We start from the raw sequence: 25,635 nt of genomic DNA on the forward strand, positions 1-25,635 counted from the left end.
CTCTCGATAAACCACCCCTTTCAATCCGATCAAAATTGTTTGAAAATAGAGCTGACACTTTGAGTTTTTAATGGGTTATGTTATAGTCCAACTTCTTTTTAAATGTTTTTATGAAATATCTGTAGTGACTGCTTGATCATATCACTGTATTATTTACGGCCATGCGAGCCACAAATGAAAGCTTGGCGAGCCGCATGCGGCTCGCGAGCCGCGCAATGAGTAACACTGCTCTAACCATTAGGCTACAACCGAGAGGAGAATCATCTTTTGCTTTCATTACTGTCTAAGATAAACAAATCTCATTTGTGATTTTTTTTTTCTTTCTTCTTCTTCCCTATATTATGTCTTTAGGTTCCCTCAGTCTTTCAAAGTGCAATCCAAGCAGGGTTACCTATGTGCCTGACCATACGGGAGTGTATCCGTGCGCATCTGCACCCACGTGTGCTTGCGTCAGCTCTTCGGGCCGCTAAGCCTGTGATTTTATGAGTATTTACATCTTGTTGTGCCAGCTGGTGTTGCGTGGCACTACTTCTCGCCCATCCCAGATTAGCATAGCGAGATCTGGAGAGCGCCGCAACCTGACATTCTATTTGTGATGCCCTAGTTGCAGTCGTGTAAGATGTCAAGTGACTCAAGCGAGTTTTAACAAGCTCCATTTGTTCAATTTCCTGTTTAAACATTCTGTACACATTGTAGCATATCCTTAAAGAGGCTGCCCTATCTTTTAATGAAGTCCCAGACTAATGTGCCACTTAATTGACTAATCAGGAGATTTTGTTTTCTCTAATTTACTGGAGAAACCAGCAGCACATAAGCTTTTTAATATCAATACTAGGAGAATGGGACAGTCACAGCTGCCGCAGAAATTGAAGTTGTCGCTAGGGAAGGGGGATGTTGGGCAGGGCTTTTTTTATGCCATGACAAAAAGTAGGAACTTGCTTGCTTATATCCATCAGGAGTTAGCTTTGTTTCCATGTTCTGAATGTTATGTATGCAACAATTTTTGAATAAAGCAGGATTTTATATCCAATGTTTTCCAAAAAAATGTATCCAAAAAATATTTTAGTTAATTAAATGTATATCAAATAATAAATAAATGTTCCAAAATCCAACTATTATCAAATAAAGCAGCATTTCCATCCCATGTAATTCAAGAAAAATTGTAATTTGGCCAAAAAAATAAAAAAGTATTTAAAAAAATATTAAATACAAATATCAAAAAAAATATTGCAAAACAATTTCCAAATAAAGCAGCATTTTTATCCCATGCGTTCAAGAAAACAAAATTTTCATTGGTAAAAAAACATGCCAATGTCCCAAATGTATTAAAAAATGCATTAAAAATACATCAAAAACCCAACACATGCACTGCGTCCGAATATACAGTATGTGAGCCGAGCAGTGTGTTCGAACTCATAGTATTCATAAAATGCTTGGATGACCTATACTTCCGGCAAGATTCTGAGGATGTGTATACGATGGACACTACCATCCGGTGAGTTTGTGTATAGTGAACGCCTTGGGTCACATCACCATGACGGATGTAGTACTTCTGAATTTCATTCATACTATAGACCTTATGCACCAGATAAACAAGCCCGCAGCCATCTTTAGAATACTGTCTTGGAACTTCTGTTTTTGCGGTCGCTCTGTTTATTTCTATGGAATCGCTGTCGAGGAGTAATTGGCTAGTGAAGTGGATTTACTTATTGTACAATTAAAGAAAGTTATCTTAAGCATTGTAATGTTTAAAGCAGAGCAAATGTCAGTAGACCGGGATTTTAAAACGGGCCGTTCATTCATAAAGACGTAAGATCGCAGTGAAAATACAAACCGGTAGACAAAAGACAACGAGCGCAGCGCTGAAAAGGAGCGGGGCTTTATACTGTCTATATAAAACATTCTTGTTAACGGTCGCAAAGTAAGTTTCAAATCAAATGTAGTATCCTACTATACAGTATGCGATTTCGGATGCAGGAATGGTTTGGTTTGCATGCACCCCTAAGACTCCCTAAGTAGTGCAAAAATGCAGACTGTAAACAATGTAATGTAATGAAGATCTAATTCCAAAGAAATGTTTTCTAGCATGTGCAACAGAATTTGTGGCATTAAATGATGTGTATCAATACCTTTAGGACATCAAAACTGGCTTGTATAGTGTTTGAAACTGTCCACAGATGCCTAATTTAGGACTTTTAGTGAGTCACAAGCAGATTGTGTTTTTGTGTGAGTGTTTATGGACAGCTAGCTTTGATTTCATGGTGACATGCCCCAGAAGAAGAAGAGTTTAACCTTAGATTGGAAAAAGGGTTTGTTCGGCTTCACAGTGTCAGGCTTCGACATGCTCGGATTCTGAGTGAATGGAAAAGTCCTGTCAGGAAGGTTGCTTTGAGGGCAGCAGATCTGAAAAGACTGTAAACAGTGACTCATCGGCATGTGCCAGGGAGAAAAGGAAGGAAGGCCGATCTCCTGTCCATGTCGTTCACGGGAAGTGCACTGTGGCCTGGACACAGACACACTCAGACCTCTGTTTAGACATGCACTCTGAAAATCATAGCCAAATACAGAGATTCAGGAGCCGTCCGTAGGCCAGACATGCTGTTTTGTGTGATTTTCAGAAGGGGTTTCCCTACTCAATTTTGCGTTCTCTCTTTCGTTTTCAGCACACAAAGACATTTTCTGTAGTGCATGAGATACGATGCATCCCAGTTCACGTGGTATCCATTATGCAAAATAAGACTTAGTGCATCTCATAATCATATTATGTCAAAAGTAACCAGATTCATACTTTTTCTGTATGTGCATTTTCTATTTTTCTTATGTTACTCACAGCTCTTTATGCTATAAAAGAGAAGTTTGTAGCTTAATTGTTCTGTTTCGATTCTTTCAGATGAATTCACTGTTTTGTTTTTTTCTTGTTGAATGTCCTATTTTGTCTGAAATATGTCATATAATGGAAGCAAAGCGGGATAACTGCTTTAGTGTTGACTTCTAAACCTAAAAGTTAAATGACTTGGATTAGCTAAATTTGAATGCTTGAACTCAAACAGAATGTGACTAGGGACTTATTATGTCTCACTACTGTTGCATTGTCTTACTATATTCAAAAGTATGCACTTCATCATCAGTGAAGTACATACTATTAGTTTGATTTGGAACACAGCCACGCTTAAAGCTTCAATAAATATAACAACGTATCAGGGTATAAAGTAAACACAGTCATTAAGACAGCAGTGCAAATACATCAGACATTTATTAGCATAAACACTTCAACGAATAATGCGTGCTATGAGGTAGACGCTTTTACACGGTATGCACCAAACATACTAGAAAAAAAACAAAATCCCTGGATAAATAATTAAATCTCTTGTGACAGCGCACAAAGATTCTGTGATACATTAATTGGGTGAAATTAGCATGAATTAAAGCAAATAAGTGTAACGTGTAATTTATTACTTTCTAAGCATACTTTTGCCGTGGAAGTCTCAGATTTCCCCCAAGATTGCTTTAACAGCGATAATGCATTTCTTAATTTACTCTGTGGAAAATCAATTTTTTCAGAGTTCATTAAGCACCAATATGTTACAATGCAGCTCCCCAGAGCACTCGGCTACAGAAAAACATTATGCAAATTGCTGCAAGCGCATTCTCAGTATGTAAATAGATACTAACACCAGTGTCAAGTCTCTATGGAAAGCTTTGTTAGTGAAGCCTTTTGTTTCACTGCTTTCTGTGATATTGCAGATGAAAATAGCTTTTGCCTCTTTGCTTTCGAGCAATATGTCTACAGGTTTTGCAGTTTGCCACATTCTTTGCTTCGATTTTGCATCTGTTCTGTCATTTTTGGCAGAGGTACTGAATTCCCTCGCTCACGTGGACTGTAATTGAAATATTCTGGTCTGTGCCGAGTGTCTGTCCATGCCAGCGAGGGGCCGTTGTCCAAAGACCACTCTGAGCAGCCAAACCTTGAGTAGAAAACCCCCTCTGTAAAACGTGGAAGTCCGTGTTTTAAAGCAGTAACGGGCCGCTGAGTGAGCCCACAGAGCTTTAATATGATCATCAGTTTACACTCAAATATGCTCTTTTCCATTCCATGGCCTTAATGTTTATGTACCCACATGAGAGTTTCATGGCACAAGCTCCATCTCTACCATTCTCTTGCTGTCTTCATTCATCTGTTTTTTTTCTAGATCTGTCATGTAGCTCTATTGAAATTTGCAGTCGAGAACAATGTCAAGGAGGTACCGTGAATGGTATCGGATGTTAATGTAATGTAATATTAGATTTAGTTACATGGTACTGAACAAATGCAGAATCTGAATAATGTTATTTTAACAAAATAAGAGGGATCATAACAAATTAATTTTTAATTAGTACTGTCCTGAACAATCTATTTCACATTATGTCCACTATACAAAATAATAGCTGCATTTATCAAAATGACCCAAATTTTGCATAAGCTTGATTCTTAATAGTGTGTGTCCTTACCTGGATAATCAATGACTATTCATTTTTTTATTTTATTTTTGGCGATAGTTGTTCATGAGTCCCTTGTTTGTTCTGATGAGTTACAGTACATAAACTGCCCACTGTTATTCAGAAAATCCTCCAGGTCCTGAAAAAAACCTTGGTTTTCCAGCCACTTTTGCTATATTTGAACCCATAATATTTAATGTATGTCTATATTATGTATATGCATATTGGTATATACATAAAGTTCATTATATTTATATATATATATATATATATATATACACCTGCGAAAGATTCCTGAGGCTTTTAAAAACTCCCAGCCTGTTTCATTACTCAACTGCAATCATGGGTAAGACTGCCGACCTGACTGCTGTCCAGAAGGCCATCATTGACACCCTCAAGCAAGAGGGTAAGACACAGAAAGAAATTTCTGAACAAATAGGCTGTTCCCAGAGTGCTGTATCAAGGCACCTCAGTGGGAAGTCTGTGGGAAGGAAAAAGTGTGGCAAAAAACGCTGCACAACGAGAAGAGGTGACCGGACCCTGAGGAAGATTGTGGAGAAGGACCGATTCCAGACCTTGGGCGACCTGCGGAAGCAGTGGACTGAGTCAGGAGTAGAAACATCCAGAGCCACCGTGCACAGGCGTGTGCAGGAAATGGGCTACAGGTACCGCATTCCCCAGGTCAAGCCACTTTTGAACCAGAAACAGCGGCAGAAGCGCCTGACCTGGCCTACAGAGAAGCAGCACTGGACTGTTGCTCAGTGGTCCAAAGTACTTTTTTCGGATGAAAGCAAATTTTGCATGTCATTCGGAAATCAAGGTGCCAGAGTCTGGAGGAAGACTGGGGAGAAGGAAATGCCTGAAGTCCAGTGTCAAGTACCCACAGTCAGTGATGGTCTGGGGTGCCATGTCAGCTGCTGGTGTTGGTCCACTGTGTTTTATCAAGGGCAGGGTCAATGCAGCTAGCTATCAGGAGATTTTGGAGCACTTCATGCTTCCATCTGCTGAAAAGCTTTATGGAGATGAAGATTTCATTTTTCAGCTCGACCTGGCACCTGCTCACAGTGCCAAAACCACTGGTAAATGGTTTACTGACCATGGTATTACTGTGCTCAATTGGCCTGCCAACTCTCCTGACCTGAACCCCATAGAGAATCTGTGGGAAATTGTGAAGAGAAAGTTGAGAGACGCAAGACCGAACACTCTGGATGAGCTTAAGGCCGCCATCGAAGCATCCTGGGCCTCCATAACACCTCAGCAGTGCCACAGGCTGATTGCCTCCATGCCACGCCGCATTGAAGCAGTCATTTCTGCAAAAGGATTCCCGACCAAGTATTGAGTGCATAACTGAACATAATTATTTGAAGGTTGACTTTTTTTGTATTAAAAACACTTCTTTTATTAGTCGGATGAAATATGCTAATTTTTTGAGATAGGAATTTTGGGTTTTCATGAGCTGTATGCCCAAATCATCAGTATTAAAACAATTAAAGACCTGAAATATTTCAGTTGGTGTGCAATGAATCTAAAATATATGAAAGTTTAATTTTTATTATTACATTATGGAAAATAATGAACTTTATCACAATATGCTAATTTTTTGAGAAGGACCTGTATATATATATATATATATATATATTTAGATTTAAATATATCTATTTATTTGATTTATTTTCACAATTAGGCATGGAATTCCTTATATTATATTGACACACACTCACACACACGGACGGACGGACGGACAGACGGACGGACGTGTGCTAAAATTTGTGCATTAGTCGTGTGTGTGTATATATATACACACATACATATGCATGTATGTATGTATTTATGTGTAATATTAATAATTTATTATATATATAATTTTACTACTTTATTCTTTTTTTTACTTAGTCTGTATTAAGGTATTGAGAATTTATAAGAATTTATAATACATAATTAATAATTCTTAATTGTCCTGAAAATAATGTTTGAAATGTATTTTGGTGTGAAATATAACCTAGTCATTTTATATTATTTATTTATTCTGTATATATTTTTTTCAAACAAATCTATCTGAAAGTTTCACAATATGATCCATTTTATAATTCTAAAATATTTCTAGATTGTAATGTGTCTTCAGCAGCAGTGGCTCTAAACTGTGCTGCTATAGAATGATCCACCTCGACAATAATCATGTCTTTAACGTCACTTGTTTTTAAGTGCAGCATTATTATTATACAGAAATGAAGTTCCATCTCTGTTAAACCACCACCTGAGCACAATAGCATAAACCAGCTCTTCAGGACACATGCTGCATTAAATCTCAGAAGTACGTCCTGCAAAGGTCAGTGACTCCTCAATCTTAAGACTTCTATAGACCAACTCTGTGATTCATTCTTTGCATTTGCACATGTGCAAATTGGACCCATTCCAGCACTTCCTGTATTTTTCCCATTGTGATCAGTGCATTTTCAGTGAACTAGAATAACTGCCAAGAAAAACATGATTATGAGCCACACGAGTCATTGTGCATATTTTATCTAACTTGAAGAGAAAATAGCCCTGTTATTGTAGAGTGAGAATTGTAGTTTAATGCATGTATCCTGGCTAAAAAGTACCATGGTATTACCATAAAAGCAAAAGTATTATCTGATACCATTACTAAAGCATGTTGCTGCTAATAAGATGTCTATTGTACCAAAGTTTAAAATGGATGCCTGTAGGTTATTGTGGTTTTCTCTGCTGCCACCCATGTGCTCCTAAACATGAGGAAGTACCAATAGCCTAAAGGGGAAGAGAGAACCACATGCAACAGGAAAGAAGACATGCGTTCATCCTCTTTCTGTGCATCTCTGACATAATACCAGCTTTACTTTTTCTCTCTGCAACGGCTGTTTGTAGACTAGAGGAGCTGTGGATGAGTAATGTGTTTGCACTGTAATTGGAGAAATATTTGAATTTAGTCTCTTTTTCACTACCGCATCTACACACTATTGCTATTGTCCTTGTTTGAAATAATAGCAAAGTGGATGGTAGTAAATATTATGAAGTAACTAAAAACATATTAGATTAATCAAAACTCTTACTTTAGTTTCTTGAAAGTTGTCATCCTTTATCTTGATCAAACTATATGTATATTAAATATTTTCCTTCCAGTAGATGTCATATCAATTTATAAATGAAAAGGAGGTTGTAATGGACAGATGTATGGTCTGTTCATTTTGTCATGTTGCCTTAAGGTCTTAGATCCTGTTTAATTCACACAACCTATTTTCCAGAGTTTATGACCACTGGAAATTTGTGCAAAGTTTTTTCAGTGTTTTTGGCTGAACGGTACGTCATATTGAACAAGCTGTACTTTTATCCTAAAGTCTCATTTTCATTTGTCAAATTGAATATGGCATCTGCTCTGACTAAAGTCTAAGCATAATATTCACCACAGTGTTTGAATCTCTCCGGTCTCGCTATGTTGTTGGTACTATGGTGGCATCTATACCACATTTTAATAGATGTCCAATAAGTCCCACCAGACTAACTGAGGGGGAAAATGAGCAGCGAGGGTTAGACATGCAGGAGAAGTCTGCCATCACCTTGCCATGCTCCATTAAATGACTGTGTGTGTGTGTGTGTACTGGACCCCATCTGCAGTCGAGCAGCCCAATTGCCTCTCCCCTGACAGGTAGTCATGTGTCCAGAGTTGGGCTTTGGGAGTGTGAGATGAGTTTAAGCCCTTGGGCTAAAGACACTCAACCCAATGGGAGATCACAGAGCTCTCCAAAATCAGCAGTCTGGGTTTGGCACATCGTACTGGAACTATCGCTCGTGGCAGCTGTCCACATCAATATGACACGTAAACACACTGGCAAGATGCATGAATGTGATAACAAAACGGAGCCAAGAGTTTTGACCTATCAGGGATCAATCAACCGACAACCCAGGAAAAAAAAAAGTCTTGTTCTCCATTCCAGATTCGAATCTCCACACAATTGTATGCTTTGAAAGTGTTAGTTCACCCTAAAAATGAAATTTGTCACTCGCCCTTATGTCTCACCAAACCGGTCAAAAGTTTAGGGTCGATGTCATTTTTAAAAGTCTCTTCTGCTCAACAAGGCTGCATTTATTTGATCAAAAATACATTAAAAACAGTAATTTAAAATAACTGTTTTTATATTAATATATATATATATATGATGGCAAAGTCCATTTTCGAATGTTGGGACAATACCAGCAACACTTGCAAAATGGAGAGATCAAAATAGTCTGAAAATAGAGCTGAAAAGATATTGCTATTTATTTTGCCATCACGTTTCGGCACACATGCCTTCATCAGGGCTTAAAGATCACAGGTGTACAAAAGCTCATTTAATTTCAGACTTGTGAATATCCAATGAAAAAATCAGATGGTATGACACCCCAAACACATAAAATGTCAAGTGAGTGATCATATAACAGGCCCATAGCCTCTGTTCTTATGGTAAATTTCTAATCAACATGTTCATCAACAAAATAAAAGGTTGACAAAAGAAAAAAACAAACTTTATGTATATTAATATCTCTCAATGTTAATGTACAAAGATATCAACAATCACATACATATAACTTAATAAACATAAACAAAAACCCCACATAAATACATTTTTAGCAGCCAGTCTTCAGTCACACGATTCTTCAGAAATATGCAGATTTGGTGCTCAAGAAATTATTATTATTATTATTAATCAATTTTTTTCAGGATCTTCGATGAATAGAAACTAAGAACAACATTTATTTGAAATAGAAAACTTCTTTAACATTATACATGTCTTTACTGTCACTTTTGTAAAATGTAATGCATTTCTCCCGCTGCATTTCATTTTCTTTTAGTAGTTTAAGTGTTTTTCATCTTATGTTCTGTATCCCACTGAATTCTGGTGTTGTGTACAGATGTTAATTTTACCTCTTGCTTAAGTCTAAAGTGTTTGCATGCATCTCCACTGGGACAGAATTTGCCTGTCATGCTTGTTTATGTAATGTACCCTCAAATAAGAGCATTTTATTCCTCTAGGTGGTCCTTCCATTGTGTTCCTCATGCAACAGCTTGCCACTTTGATGGATCCACCTGAGAGATTCCTGTAAATGGGTCTTTCTCCCAACAGTCTCTCTGCTCTGGGCTTGTTTACTGACAAATGTCCCCATAGCAACAAAAAATAAACCAAGAAAAAAATGCACAAATTTACTGTGTATGAAGGTAAGGCAGGAACATTTATTCCTCTCGTTCGGATACACATGCTTGTGTTTTCTTAAATAAAATGTAAATACAGGCCTTCCTCGATGTCCCCGGCCCGCAGCTCTTGCTGTCTGGTTTGCCTAATTGCACTAGCAGTAGCCAGCATACTAATTGCACGGAGCCCCCTGTTGTCACAGCATTTACATGGGCTGCTTGATTCTGAATTTAATCTCCTTGAAGGGTTTGGATTTCATGCATGCTTTAAATTCAAACACCCCGTGGGACTTAATATAGCATAGAATGAGAGGACGAGGGGAAAAAATTTGATTAGTTTTGTTTGTTTGCAATTTGGTGGCACAAATTTACATTTAGGTGCAACTTGTTCGCTAATGTCTCTGAACACTGGCTTATTGTCAAAGGTGACAGCAGTCAAGCCATTAAAAAAGAAATAAATATATATATGTGTGTGTGTGTATATATATATATATATATATATATATATATATATATATATATATATATATATATATATATATATATACTGTATATATACACACTGAAATAGAAGAGAGGGTGTGCAGGTCTACCTTTAAGGCAGATGAGTTTATGCAGTACTCAGTCTGTGGCCTAGTCTGCTGTTTCACGTTTGATCCTAGGCTGTAGGAGCTCATGATACGGTGAGATATGAGACCACACGCCACAAAGCAATCAAAGACGGGCGGCTATTTCAGATTCGCCGAGGTTCAGTAGATTCCAGTTCAATACGACCGCCGAGACCACACATGACCGTATCGCTGAAATCACAACCGCAGCTCCTCAACCGAAGCAATTCCCATAGCGTCAAAAAACTCAGAGATAGTTGAGGCTGTAGTTTTCTGTTGAAGCTTTAATATTCTGTGGTTTTATTAATGGAAAACACTAAGCCAGCGAACCTTTAGGTGACCTAGTTGTCAAACACTAGCCCTCTGCTGAGACTTCCTGGTTTGATTCTTGTTTTTTTTTCAAGTCAAAATGTTTGTGTCTCGGACATGCCGTCGTATCAGTGTGCTTGCTCTCTTTCCCTCCCTTTTTTCCTCTCTCGCTCGCTCTGTGTCTGTCGAGGCAGACGGGGAAGGCTGACAGCAGTCTGGAGAGAGCTGTTTTAGACTCTCAGTGGGCCAGGCAACAGAAGAATAATGAAGCCATTGTGGCTGTGTCCAAATTCCTCACCCTGAAGCCCTTTCTAGAAGAATAGTGCCCAGTGTGTGGAGATTTACTCCACCGCAATACTCAGAGGACCAGAGGAGGCTCGGAGCTCCTATTCGGAGAGGGGATGTTGATGTTGGATGGCTCTGTTGAGGGTGTACGGCGGGGAAAAGAGGGAGTCGCCCCGTCAGGCAATATATATATATATATATATATAGCATACGTCTTATGTAAGACAGATGCAGTCTGGGATAAAACGTGCATGACAGCCGTGCAGAAACGGACACAGTGCCAGTTCCTGTGCTCTTAAATGCTTTCGGGTGACTTTCCCGGGTTCTGGATCAGGTTCTTTTGCGCTTGGTTCCAAATTTTTCCCCACCATCTCCCCCCTTCGTTTCACTGTCACCTCCCATTACGTGAGAACCAGAGAGCTCCCGTTGACTTCACCCTGAACCCAAGGAGCCGAGCACAGTCCGCAGAGGACCGCACCGCACCGCACGTCAGTGCTGACAGCTCCAAACTGAAATAGCTCCACTCATTAACTCGCGGAAAAAAGTGGCAGCGCTCAAAAGCAAGGCTTATTTATCAGCGTGCCATGCCATCTGCATGCCATATTGTGCTCTAAGATTTACAGCGCTGTCTCCTTGCCTCCCTTAGTTCAATAGATGCAGTTGGCAACTCAGCGGCGCTGATATCAACCCAATTATAAATATTTATAATCTGCACATTTAAAAAAAAAATACTGTCAATCACAAAGACAAGGCCAGCTAAGCTCAGAGTGTATCCGGGATGCAATTTGCATGCCACAGAACTTGTGATCCATTTTGTTTTTTTGTACTTTGCACACAAGGCGCTCTCTTCACAGATTAAATATAGAAGTTTTGTTCTCAGAGAGAGCCAAGCTTATTTTCCTCTTCTCTGCATGTTGTTGCTACGCTGATGGCGATTCATTATTGAGAGGGAAAACCATCGTAACTGAGCTCCGGTTTGTTATGTGCCCTTTTTTGCGTTCTTGTCATCTATTTTTTTTTGTCAATCAGTACAGAGTAATATCTCTTGTGTTCTAGCTCTCTTAGGGTGTGTGTTTGTTTGAGTAACAGTCCTCTGATGAAGGAAATTGTTTTGTGTGGCAGAATGAGAGACAGAATTTGTGATTGGAGTCTGAGATGCTCGAGTGCAAAGTGGCACAAGCACCAGATCTGTAAGTTCAAATGAAAAGCAAAGATTTGGATTTGTTCACTAAAAGTTCTGTTCTGAGTTTTCACTTTCTTAGCAAACTGAAACATTCCTCACACTTCTCCTATAGGCAAATATTTTTGTAAAAATATTATTATTATTATTTTAACTCGTGTTTTCCACAATATATTAAGCAGTACAACTGTTTGTAGTATATTGATAATAAAAAAATAAATATTTCTTTAGCACCAAATCAGCATATTAGAATGAGTACGGAAGGACACTGAAATTAAATGTAAGTGACACTGTTGTAATAATAATCTAATGACAGTTGAAGTAAAAAAGTAATGGCCAACGTTAATTTAAATTGTAATAGCATTTCTCAATATAACAGTTTTTACTGTATTTTTGATTAAATAAATGCAGTCTTGGTGAGCGAATATGTGACTTGTTTCAGAAACATTAAAAAAATCTTACTTAGCCCAAACTTTTTTTTGGTACATTTTCAGTGATTAGTCTGTACCATTTTGGAGTGGATGCCAGGTGTTGCTGAGGATTTGGGGATGTTACTAGGTTGTTGCTAGAGTGTTCTGTGGGGTTTCAGGTGGAGCCCACATCCAACTCTTTGTGAAATTATGACACCTGGATATAGCTTTTTATCATCAAGTCAGGTGAGAATTGTATGATCACTTAGAAAAGTAATAGCCTGATTTTAGTCATGTTTGTACAGCAGCTTAAGGTTTTTTCAAATCCCTAATAGTAGCATGATAGATACGTGCAAGTTTCTAAAACAATGGTGTCTGTTTATTATGTTGCTTTTACTCACCAAAACCAAGCGTGCAAACCGCAGACACGACCACTTTACTTCCACTCAAGAGTTCAACTTTATTAAGAGGCCAAAATTCACATGGTGAAGCTGCAGTGACTCTTGTTGTGTGGCATTCTCTGCTGATTTCATGCTTTGCTGATGGAAAATTAGGCCCCTGCGTATTGGCGTATGAAAAGAGAGGGAGGGATAGCTCCTGTTATCGCCTCAGGACACTCCACCCCGACAACAAGAAAACTAGAGCAAAGGAGGCAGAGGCGCTGCCTGCTAATACACTCTAAACAAGATGATGAGCGCTCACAATCCCCATGTGGAGCGTCTGCCGGCTTCAAAAATATCGGCAGTGTTTTTGTCTCTTTCTCTCGCGCTCTGCCTACTCATACAGTGTTGTAAACCATGGTTATGTGTCTGGCCTTTTAAACAGGCTCCAAACGCATCCCATGTCTCTGAGGTGATTTGACTGGCATGTGAAGAACTGAGGAGAAGACGGTTAAAGTATTTCAGCCGCACCGCTTTAAAGGTGTTTGGAGTCTCTGGGTGTTTTAAGGGTCTTAATGTTATGTCTCTGTATTATTTTGTTCTAAATTCATTTGGGTTTCATATATATAGTAGTTACTTTTGTGATTATACACCTTACATGATATACAATAGTTTTTTAAAGAACAGAAGCGATGCTTTCCTGCTACCTTTCCTGCAAACTCTTGGTCCGTAATCAAACACCAGTGACAGTCTTTTGTGTTGATTGTGAATGAGTCTCTGGTTTGTCCTGAGCAGAGAAGCCTTACACGATTCTTAAAAATCCTCTAGGTCATACTCTTTAGTTTCCCAGCATGCTCTGCACATTTGAGGTCGTTCCTCTGTGACTCAATGTTAAAATCGAGCTTTGTCACTCTCAGAACAACTGAGAAACGCGAAAGGATAAGCTTCAAAAAATGATAATTTGGGTAATTTCCATTATGATTTTATTTTCTGGACATTATTAAACAAAAAACATTTTTTTGATCTTAGACACCTTAGAGATTCTGCAAGAAACATGCAAATGTATTAGAAAAGTGTTTATTTGTGTATCTTGCTGTAATTTTTCTTCATTAGAAAATGATTCTTGTCTATTCCGTCAGTTTTTAAAAACAAGTAAAAATTACATTTACAGTAACAGATTCACATTTGAACTTCAGTAAAACGATATGTTATTGTGAATATTATTTTTACTTGTTCATCATTGTGTCAGTGTTTATTCGCTGACTTTAGCTAGCCTCTTTGCATGAAGAACAACATGGTGACAAAAAATGTTTGTCCGTTTAGGGCTACTGTAGAAACATGTCGGCGCTAAATAGCTATTTCAATGTAAGGGAAAAGCGGTGTATGCAAGTTAGATAGAAATGGTAGTAAAGACATAACTGTTCATTATGTAAGGTGTGATGTATGTATGATATTGCTTTTCTGTCAATAGATCCTCCTAAATATTACACTATGCACCTTTAATCAGGGATATAGTTTAGCATTGTTTGGTCTATTAAGATAAATAAAAACATGCACTGAAAAGTTATGTAGATGGTTGATTATTTTTGGAAGTATTTTTTTTCATAGATTAAAATAGCTTTTAAAATAGGCAAAATGGCAATATTAAAGCGGTTTAAAACATCTCCCCTTAAACCGCTATTGGTCTCAACTATTTAAATAAAGTATATGATTTAGCCTGAAAAAAAATTCAGTCAGAATAATTTTTTTCACTTTAATCCCTGTTTAATTCAAGACAACCTATATTTCAATGAAATTAAATATGGTAATATATCTAAGACAATTTAAATAATGTTATACTTTACAATGCTCAATTTACAATATAAACGGGCAAAAGTCATGTTTTTATTACTCGGATTGGTTTCAGCTTGTGGTGTCCTCAGTCTTTGCTTAAATGATGTCAGTCTTGTTCCTGTCAGGAGAATACTATACCTCACTAGCACTGATATTTACTGCCTACCCATCATCCTCTTTTCCTTTTACAGAGACTTCAGCTGTAAACTGTGTGTGTTCAGAGGTTAAAATGACCTCACCTCAAAATTACCTGAGAGATCAGTGACACAGAGAAGCAGCTGGGATTGTTCAGAGTCCTCTGCGCTGGAAACTTCATTTCATTGGCATGAACTGTGTGGCATCATTTTAACGGTAAGGTTCAGTTGACAGGGTTTTTGGTACAGTATGACCACTTATCATAAAAGTGGCCCATATGGCTTATACACTACATTCAGAGTCTTCTAAAGCCGTACGCTTTTTACACACAACAGGTCAAAATGTAAGTCATTAATCGCCTTAAATCTTCCATTCGAATCTCATTTGTGTTTGATGTGTTTTCAAGTGTTTTATAGCCAACCTGTAGAAGGGTTCAATATGTTAATTTAGTAAAAAATTACTTTTTCCTCACACAAAGACTTTGTAAGATTTGGAATTTTGTGCCAAATTTGTTTAGATGATTTTTATGATTCTTTTTTCTATTCTATTTGTCATTTTTTGGCGAAAACATAAACTTCTAAACATGGAACATTTCTGTTTTGTGTTCCACAGAAGAAAGAAAGAAATAAAGGTTTGGAGCAACATGAGGGTAAGTAAATGCTCACAATTTTCATTTATAGGTCAACTATTTTAAACTCTTAGCATCTGAGATCATCAGAACCTGTACATTTCAATAATGAATACAAGCTCACGTTAAAGCTCTCTGCATTCCGCTCCGCCTTTTAAAGTACACTCCTTGGCCGTGAGCATGGAAAGACTCTTTCAGCGCATCAAACTATTTAGTTGACGTTTGTTTTCAAGCTCTCAAATGCTTCGTTGTATGTACACCGTCCACACAGACATAAAAATTGGGCTTAGCCTCTTGATGGTAAATTATGCGAACAGTGCGTGAACCGCACTGTTGGAATGCAGAGGCCCGAAGTAAACTTTGTGATTATTTGTGATAATTCTGTTATTAATTACTCAGCAACGAGAATTATTTTTTTGCACAGAAAAACAAACAAATGTACCGACTTTATTGAAGAATTTCTTCTCTTCTGTGTCAGTTTCCTATGCTGTTGGCGTAGTAAACCCAATGCAGCACTTCCGGGTTCTACATCAGAACGCTGACGCCAATTGGCCGAAGCTGTTCACCAGAGCACCACGACACATGCATGTGATGCTGACACAGGAGCTGGCCAATACAAAATCTGCGTTCTGACCATAGACTGTAAAAAAATATGGACGTAGTGTCCATGACGTCACCCGTAGGTTTCTGAAGAACGTTTTTCAAGCCTAAAGTGGGCGGTGTCGGCCGTCGCCATCTTGGAAGCGCGTCACTCCCGATAAACGAAAATGGGAAAAAGGCGGGACATGGGTGGAGTTGAGGTGCCTGGATGCTGAAACTACACCCGCCTAGCTCGACGTGATCGACTTTGCTCAGGCCAAGGAGCTAATGTGCTACTGGCCTCGCGCTAAAGTGACGGCTGACTTGAAGAATTAACGTTAGGCCTAAAGCCAATAGTTAAAGTTCATATTTTTGCGCTTTGAAATACTATAATAGTTAAAAGACATAACTAACCGTGAGACTATGTGTATTGTGATGCATTATTATTCTCATGCAGTAACTTACAATATTTGCTCTGGGACGAAGAGAGGGACGAAGAGAAAGCACTTACACCTGCAGGATTTAATCTGACGGTACTTTTTATTGAACACTAAAAAAAGTTAAATAAGCATATTATAGACTATCTGTTCCTTAAGATCAACGGTACCGCAGAACAAGTGTGGCCTCTAGCTCTTAGACGTTTTTAAATCTGAACTCCAAAAAGCAAAGAAATTGTCAGACATCCATGAGTGCATGTTCACAGAGGAAAACAACTGAAGAACAGCGCTGGTTGTTCTCTCGATACTCGACAACGACCGAATCCAACGGCGTGGGCGGAGGTATCGTGTATTAAATTGTATGAAATAATCCCGAAAAAAGTACAAACACGGCAGAGATGGCAAGTTCAGCAGCTTGAATCAGCTGAGGTGACATGATGGATAACAGAGAGCAGACAAACGGCAAGAGACAGCAGCGGCAATCCACCTGTCACTCAAGTGGCCACGCCCTTGATTATACAGCATTTTAATGCTTAATATAATTTAAACGGATGAGTTCTAAAAAAAATTCACCCCCCTCACAGTTGTCATGAAGGTCACAACTAGCTGTATAGACCAAAACAACTTAAGACACCAGGCTGTAAACACATTTTTTCTGCGGTAAAGTTGGGCATTTTAACATGGGGAGATACAGATTTGACTCACTTTTGCTGCCAGCCTCAAGCGGCCAGGTGATGAATTGCAGTTTAATTCACTTCGTGTTGGTTTCAAGAGAGAGACAGGGAGGTTGCCGCTTGGTTCTGACGTAGAACCTGAAGCGTTGCAGTGTGTTTATCACGCCAACAGCATAGGAAACTAACACAGAAGAGAATAAATTCTTCAATAAAGTCATTATTTTTGTTAGTTTTTTGCGCACACAAAAATTATTCTCGTCGTCAACATTCTAACATGAAGGTTGAACCACTGGAGTCACATGGACTGTATTATAACGATGTCTTTACTACCTTTCTGGGCCTTGAGATTCTTCATTGCGTTGCTGTCTATTAGGGGGTTAGAAAGCTCTCGGATTTAATTTGGGTTCCGAAGATGAACGAGAGTCTTACGGGTTTGGAGAACATGAGGGTGAGTAATTAATGACAGAATTTTCATTTTTGGGTGAACTATCCCTTTATGCACAAAATGCACGGAGAATGTAGTTTAAAAGGACTTTTGAAGGTGTGCAGAGATATCCTAACCTTAAAGGCAGGTTTTTCTTAATTACTATGACCTTACAACTCTTACCGCCCCACAACCATAAAACAACCAGCCCTTTTCCTGTGATAGTTAAGCCTTCAGTCAATTTTTTAGCACATGTGAGTGTGTGGATGCTCGTCCTCCTCATATCACACACCGCTGCCCTCCCAGCACCGTCCGCCGTACCCGCACAGGAGCGACGGAGTAGAGACAGTGATAGAATTAAAAGAGTGCAGCAGCGGCCTGTCACACTGCCTCAGTCTGTCAGTACTCCATCTCTCTCTGTCCTGGAGGCCATTATAAGCCTCGAACAGGACACCATCTCGACCCACCCCCTCCCGGACCCTCGCCGTCAGTATTCTCAGGGACCAGAGGAGACGAATAATGACGACTGGTGTGATAGAGCCTCTTACTCTCCGGGTATCTCACCTCCAAGCTGTTCATTTGTACATTGATGGTGGGATCTGAGGAAGAGGGACTCAATCATTCTCCTCGCCACTGATTTACCCTCACCGTTCTGAATTTACTCTTACCGGGGGGTGAATTATACTCCCGCTCTCACACACACTCGCGCATGCACACGGCACTTGATTTCTGACTAGGAGCGCAGGTGATTTGCATCCAGCAATCTTTCCATTATACACCACTTGGTCACAAAATTGAAATTCAATTTGATTACATGTTTTTACAGTGGATTGCCTCTTGGGATATTAGCATAGTGGTTTTTCATCAATGTGTTGTGAACTTATATCATTTTCCTTTTTTTTTTTTTTTTTGACTTGATTTTTTTTATTAGTATTGAAGTTAGTTCTATATATAAAATATGTGCAGATTGGAAATATATACACCTAAATTAAAATAAAATAAAAATATAAACATAAATAACCGAACACACATTTTTATAATAGTTTGTAGTGAACAATCCCATTCCGAAGTCTTTTTAAAATTTCAATTTAAATCTTCAAATCACATGAGAATAGGACTTTTTGAAAAAGTCTGTTTTGAAATGGAAATAAATTTAAACTAAGTATAGGCTGTTGTACGAAATGAGAACGCTCCCCAAAAAAGTTCCTTGCTTTTCACTGAAAAGTCAAGTTTTTAACAATTGCGAAATAGTTCTTTCTTAATAGATCTCCATTCATTTTTAAATGAGTTGATTAGCCAGCACAATGTCAGTGGATTCAGGGGCCTATTACACATTTATGACAGTAAATTACTGTACATTTACAATCCAAATGAAATTTCATGAGAGTTGATATTGGAAAAAAAGCCCTGTGTGTACCTCCTCTTGATTTTGTGTGTCTGCAAATGCATCACATCAGCGCCCCCTGTGGTCAGTGGTGTAACTGCAATGGGGGATGGTGTTGAGCCAGTCTCTGGAACTCTTCCTAACTGAGAGCTGCTGTATTTTAAGGAAGTGCTAATTTACATCTATGGGAATTCAGTGTGCTGTATTGCATGTTCATTAAATATGTTCAAACATTACAGAGATAATTTAATGAGGAGGCCACCTCAGCCTAAAGATCTGTAGGAACGGATTCTGTTTGAGTATAAGCAGGTACATTGAATCCTCTCTCTGGAAGTTCAAGTTGGGCTGCACAGGGATCCACCTTTTCCATTCCTCCCAGAGTGTCCTTATCTTTTGGCTTCCTTCGCTTTCCATATATCCGTTTAGCAAATGAACAGTGAGAGGCATTAACATAATCAGGGGCAACTTTTTCTTGTAATGCGATCTTTAAGGAGAGACCAGGAACGGGGCAGCCTCACGCTTGTGCTGCTCGTCCCACAGCTCTCTGCCCCTAAATTATTCATCATCCAATCAATCATCTTCTCTTTGTTTTGGACCCCAGTGCAGGAGATGAAACGGCAGACTGCCAGAGCTGTTTTTCTTCATCTGAGGTCTGGAAAACATGATCTAGTCAGATTACCCTCACCCCCAAAACACACAGCTCTAGTACCCACGTGCTTTCAGGAAATACACAAACACACACGCACGCACACACGCACACACACACACACGCAAACAGACACCCTTGAGTCTTGCATCTGTATACATACCTAGTATATGGACATACTGTAGACACCTCACACTACTTCCATTGCAGAAAAACACATACTTGGTTTTATTATTGTTATTTATATTATTATTATTATTAATAGGTTTTTTTTCGGGTATTTTATGTATAATTTTATTTATTGCATTTTATTTAATTTTTTTATTTATGTATTATAGGCTTTCGTAAGATGGTATTTTTGTTTGCAGTTTTTAGTTAATTTGTTAATTTATGAATTTAACTTTATTAATTTTATTTTAGTGGGCTTTTGAGGCCATTTTGAAACTATTTTAGAGAGATACTGTGAGGAAGAGACATTAAATTGTTGGGAAGAGTTCAGAAAACATCACAGGCTTCTTGAACCCGCATCACCCATGAGAGTACCAGAGCTACAACATTTCAAAAGCTTTCATGTTACCTATATGCCATGGCTCTGACATATCTTGTCTTTCTGAACTGTGAAACCCCAAATTCATTGCATCTAAATGCATGTAAAACAACAATTAGGTTTCAATTGTTTGCGCTGCTTTGTGACTGGAACTCTTTTTTAAAAATATATTATTATTATTATTATTATTATTATTATTATTATTATAAATTGAATCTGGTTATATGATACTTTTACTCTTATATCTTCGATTCCCAAAACATATATATAACAACAACACAAATTTATTGAAATCTTGACCAGCTTGCCTGTTTATTAGCAGTTATGATAATGCATTCTGCCTTGTTCTTGTTCTTCTCGGCCTTTTCAGCAGCTCTGCAGTAAACATGGCTTTTTCAAACACTCTCACCAGCGGCTGGGTGAACACAAGCACGCTTTTGTTTATTAGTTGCGTATCAGCTTGCGTCTCCATCCCTGCGTTACATCCCCAGCCTCTTTTCTCGCCTCTCCATGCAGAGCTTTGATGGACATGTCGTCACACGGCGTAATAAAAGCAGCGAGGCTGTATGATCTATCAGCTGTAAAACAGAGGCCCGCTTAACACATCCAACAGGGGCCCGTCTGCGTCTTAAGCCTGTGTGGGAGTGGAGCACTAATAGGGGGAAATGTCTTGGACAACTGATTTGAAGATACTTGGTTCAGAGCGCGGCAGGTGACGCGGTGTCTCCCTTTTTGATGTGGCACAACACAGAGTCGCGTCGACTGATAGCTTCAAAACGCACAAGAGTGAGACCTTACTCTGCCTCCTGCTAGTGCGACATCAGAGGAGCTGACATCTATTATGGTATGGAAAGACAAGTGTTTGAAACGAAATTCAAGTGTGCGTGGAAGTGTCAGGATTTACTACAGTCCCCAGCATTTTTTTTTTCTCATTTTCTCTCTTTCTCTCTCCTGCACGCATACCCTCCTCCTGCAATCCTTTTTTTTATTTTTTTTATTTTCTTTAATAAGGTGGTTTAAACCAAGCATGTCTATATGAACTCCGCAGGAGAAAGCATGAAAGGGTGCTGCCAGCCCATGATGAAAATATTTTTAAGTCGAAAAACCCGGTCAGTTCCTACTGACTGGAGACGGCAGGGGAAATGGAAAAACAGCAGACTCTTTCATGATGCTTTTGTTGGAAACAAGTTTATTTTCATATAGTGAGAGATCATGAAAAAAAAAATCTTAATAAGGAAAAGTTCTTTCTAAACTTTATTTGATATAGTTTGTTATTTTTAATAACTGGTAATTATTAATAAAATATTTTGGCTATTTATAGTATTATTATTTTGTAATTTTTTATTATTTTACTATATAATTTTTAACTAAATTATTATTATTATTTTTTGAAGAAAATGTACCTGTGCCAAACCTGTCTGTGAGATTGGGACATTGTTGCTAGGGTGTTCTGAATGTTTATAAAGGCGTTGCTAGGTGGTTTCAAAGTGGTTGTTAGGTGGCCCAAGTCAAAAGACCCGACCCTTACGTTTCTATGACATTCTCCTCCCTAAATATGGCTCGGATTCTTTTTTGATGCAAGCATAAGAGATTTTTTTTCTGCCAGTGAAAAATAATAAATTGTGAATCATAAGATATTGTTAATCTTTGTAGCACTAATTAGTTACGTGTCAAAGTTTTATACTTAAGGTTAATATTTGCCTTAACAAGCACTGCTAGAAAGATTAAAATTTTTACTAACCATATTTTAAGCTGTTAACCTTTGTTTCAACAGTGATTACCTGAATATCTTTCATTCGGCAAACCCCAACACACACGAGCATACACACTTCAGTTGAGGAATGGACTTTCGAGGTGAAATATTGCACGAGGGAATGGTATCGAGTGAGCCGGACGTCTGGAGGCAGATAAATAGTGTCGTCTGGCGGTTAGGACACATCAGCCGTAAACAGTACCGGCAGCCATAAAAAGACGAACAGCTTTATTTCCCTAGTCCTTGCAGACACATCAGTGAGACGGACACGGTGCTCGGAGTAAATAAAACAAGCTGACTGGCAGGGCGGTTAGACTGGGATCGCTCCGGGTCCCATAATAATGCCCCGTAGGGCTCACGTCAAGACAGTCCAGTGGGACTGAGCCAGTGATTTTACCTCCCTGTTTGGCACTCACCAACTAAACCAGTATTTTCACACAACAATCAAATTGCATTTACTTTAATAGTACTGCAGTACACCAATAGTACTTCCAGTACGGGAGTATGCTTGGATGATAACATAACAAATTTATAAAATGCATAATTCTGGATTTATCTGGATTTTTTTTTTATTGGATGACCAATAAAAAATCAATTGTCAATTTAAAATCAATTGTCAAATAACCAATATAACCACACTATTAACTGCCCATTAGTTCATACTATGAACCAGTATATCACAGTTAATTAAGATTTTTTTTTATACAATCTAATTATAATAATAAGACACCAAAAGATTCCATGTTTAATAATTACATGTTATAATTATAATTAGATTGTAAAATAATGTGAATAATAATGTAATTATTTATTAAACTCTGGGTCTTTTGTCATTGTTGCTTATTATAGTGATTTTACCAGTTTAAGAGGGTTTTTGGCTCTGCTTCACAGTGTGCATAACACCCGTTTACCATGGTAAAATCACTACAATACACTGCCTGTCTTTGCATATTTTTTTAGTAGAGGATAATTATTGTGCATTGTCGTTGTTTTTGTATTTAAAATATAAGAATTCTATTGAAAGAACAAGGTCTTGAGCGATTCCTTAGTCAGATGTAGGGTAAAATTAATAAGCGTAAAAAAATACTCCTGTACATTTTATGGTAAACCCATTTAGCACTGAGACCCATGATTGAGTGAACAGATGAGTGTTGATTTAATATTTCTTGATGTTTATATTAATTAGGATTTAATTGTCAAAAATATTTAGCTCAGACATGTAAGTTGGACACAAACGAGAAAAATTTAGCAGCCCTTGCATTATTCCAGTTTCATCAACCTCGTTTTAATTAACCTCTTTGAATAATTAACCACACATTATTATCAAATGAAGCAAATAATTGAGGTGCTGGCTCAATTTGTAATTTGACAATTTTCTACCATTTTAATTCATGTGTTTCCCACTTTGAAATGAAGGAAAAACATTTTACAGTAATGACCTTAATGAAACGGGATTGCTGAGATGGAATAACAGGGACTGTAGTCATTGAGCATAGACAGACTGGTCAATGCCTTGAGGAGTTCTCCATCTCACTGTGTGTGTGTGTGTGTGTGTGTGTGTGTATTTCTCTCTCTCTCTCAGGAGGAGCTGATAGGGCTCAGGGGAACTCTGGAGAATCTCTACACAGCCCAGTATGGGGAACAGCCTTTCATTACAGTATAGAGGAACTGTGTCAGAGCGACTCTCTCCTCCAGTTTGCAGGCAGCGCACCCGTCCACTGGTCTGCTAGGCAAATCCTCTCAAAGCATCTTGGGACTAGGATTACAGAGATATTATGAAGGTACCGTTCCCCTCTGTGCCCTCGAAGTGTTGACTTCCTCTTTGTGTCCGGCTAGCTGTGCAAAGCCATGGCATTTAGATTTCTTTGGTATAGAGCAGACTCCATATGGCTGGATTGACCCCGGTGTCAGATCTCAGCTGGTTGTAACACAGGTGCTCTTTCCCCTCCCGCTCTCGTTCTCTCTGTCTTTATGTAGGAGGGTGACTGTGGCCTCGCTCCAAGATGCTTCATCATGGGTCTCGCTGGGCTCTCGCTCGTTCGGGCAGACGTTTAACTGCCACGCAAAACTGAACGCTTCACTGCTTCTTCAATCATTCATGTGACAGTTAGCAGCCAATGGTGGCTAATGATTTTCTGTCATGTTTGGCGCGCGGCGTAACCACGTATTAGATATCGGCGACGGATGGACACATCAACTACTAAAATGGCTCCATTCCTAGGGCCATGAAAAGACACAGCTGTCCCAAAATGGATGAAATATTCTGCCGGCCGCACCTGCATGCGTACAGTTTGATTTTTATTAGTCACCTGCTCAGGGATCTTTTTTTCCCAAGCTCTTTTTAATATTTTTTTCTTTTTTTTAGAGTGCACTCCCTGTTGGAAAAACTAAGTTATACTAACTTAATGTGGTCAAACTGTGTCTTGGAACACAGTTAAAGTCAGAAATGACATTTGCAACCCATTTTACTTCCGTAATGTGTCATATTTCAGAATGAAACAGAATATTCAATGTGAAAAGCGTTCCTCACCAGAATGGAGCCAGAACTGAATATGAGTTCATAATGTCACATTTTGAAACGCCACCGGCTTCCACTTTTTAAGAGACTTTTTGTCTGGGATGTGGAGGCTGAAGGAAAAGTTCACTTAAGAGCGTCTCAATAATGATGCAAAAATGTATTTGCTCTACTGCATTAACTATTGGCAAGATTGTAGATCCGCTGCATCACTTAGTAGCCCTTAGTTAACATTATTTTTCCCATCCCAGAAAGGAAAGTCAAAAGTCATTTGAAGCAAGTTTCAAAATGAATAAATTGGACACAGTAAGACCAGGAACGTGTGTTTAGAAAGTAAGTGGAGTCATTTTGTTGTCATATTATTAACTAAACAGCTTTATCCAGTTAGCTGTCTGCTAACTCTAACCAGACTGACCAAGATTGAAGAGATAAAAGATTTTATTTCATCACAAAGCCAGCAATATTCATTGCCAGGTGTATTAGAAAGCTAGACTAGGAAGCTGTTGATTTTAGTTTTTAGTAGTGCTGTCTAATCGATTAATCGTGATTAATCACATCTAACATAAAAGTTTGTGTTTGCATAATATGTTATTACATATTAAATGTATATATACTGTATATATGTCTGTGTATATTGACTTTATACACACACATATATTTATACACATATACTGTATACGTGTGTATATGTACAAATACACAGACATACACATGATATATGTGAATTTAATAATATATGTACACAAATATTATGTTAAAACAAACTTTTATGTTAGATGCGATTAATCACATTTAATCGATTTGACATCACTAGGTTTATGTTTTATTTGTAATTTATTTGGAGAAAATACTGTATATCATTTTGATATCAGCCATTGATATCTTCAGCCAATAATCAGTGTATCATGATCAGCTTGAATTTTAATATCAGTGCATCCTTTGCCAAGATGGTCTTCTAGGTCACCTCGGCCATATCCGCTAGGAGTCGAGCTAATGACCAGCTAGAGATTTATTTTTCCTTTTTTCGTTTGGGTTTTAAATCGGTAATAAGATACCATCACCCAAGAAAATAGGTCGAAAAGTTCCACAGACTTGGTCAGCATCTCGGGAAATGAATTGTGGCGATTTTTTTTTCTCTCTCTCCAACGGACGCTGCTTTTCTCCAAAAGTTTATTCCCTCTCAGGATGTGTCAATTTACGCCAGAGAGAAACTCATGCACCTGGAAATCCGGAAGCTGCATTGATGTCTC

The 25,635-nt window shown here is 38.4% G+C and overlaps 1 protein-coding gene across 1 annotated transcript in view; it reads left to right on the forward strand.

The window, feature by feature from the left end:
- Positions 1–6,708: 6,708 nt before the first annotated feature.
- The window catches only part of LOC143742257 (uncharacterized), a 38,174-nt gene continuing 19,247 nt past the window's right edge, over positions 6,709–25,635 (forward strand). Inside the window, exons 1-7 of the mRNA XM_077235030.1 lie at positions 6,709–6,802; positions 13,276–13,371; positions 14,855–15,014; positions 15,411–15,447; positions 17,463–17,564; positions 23,453–23,502; positions 23,566–23,651. Coding sequence (XP_077091145.1) covers positions 17,529–17,564; positions 23,453–23,502; positions 23,566–23,651 — 172 coding nt within the window. The 5' untranslated portion in view covers positions 6,709–6,802; positions 13,276–13,371; positions 14,855–15,014; positions 15,411–15,447; positions 17,463–17,528. The remainder of the gene's footprint in view (positions 6,803–13,275; positions 13,372–14,854; positions 15,015–15,410; positions 15,448–17,462; positions 17,565–23,452; positions 23,503–23,565; positions 23,652–25,635) is intronic.

This window comes from Siphateles boraxobius, unplaced genomic scaffold, assembly GCF_051911475.1.
Source record: "Siphateles boraxobius isolate OS27281-9 unplaced genomic scaffold, OSU_SipBor_1 19, whole genome shotgun sequence".
Taxonomy (NCBI): domain Eukaryota; kingdom Metazoa; phylum Chordata; class Actinopteri; order Cypriniformes; family Leuciscidae; genus Siphateles; species Siphateles boraxobius.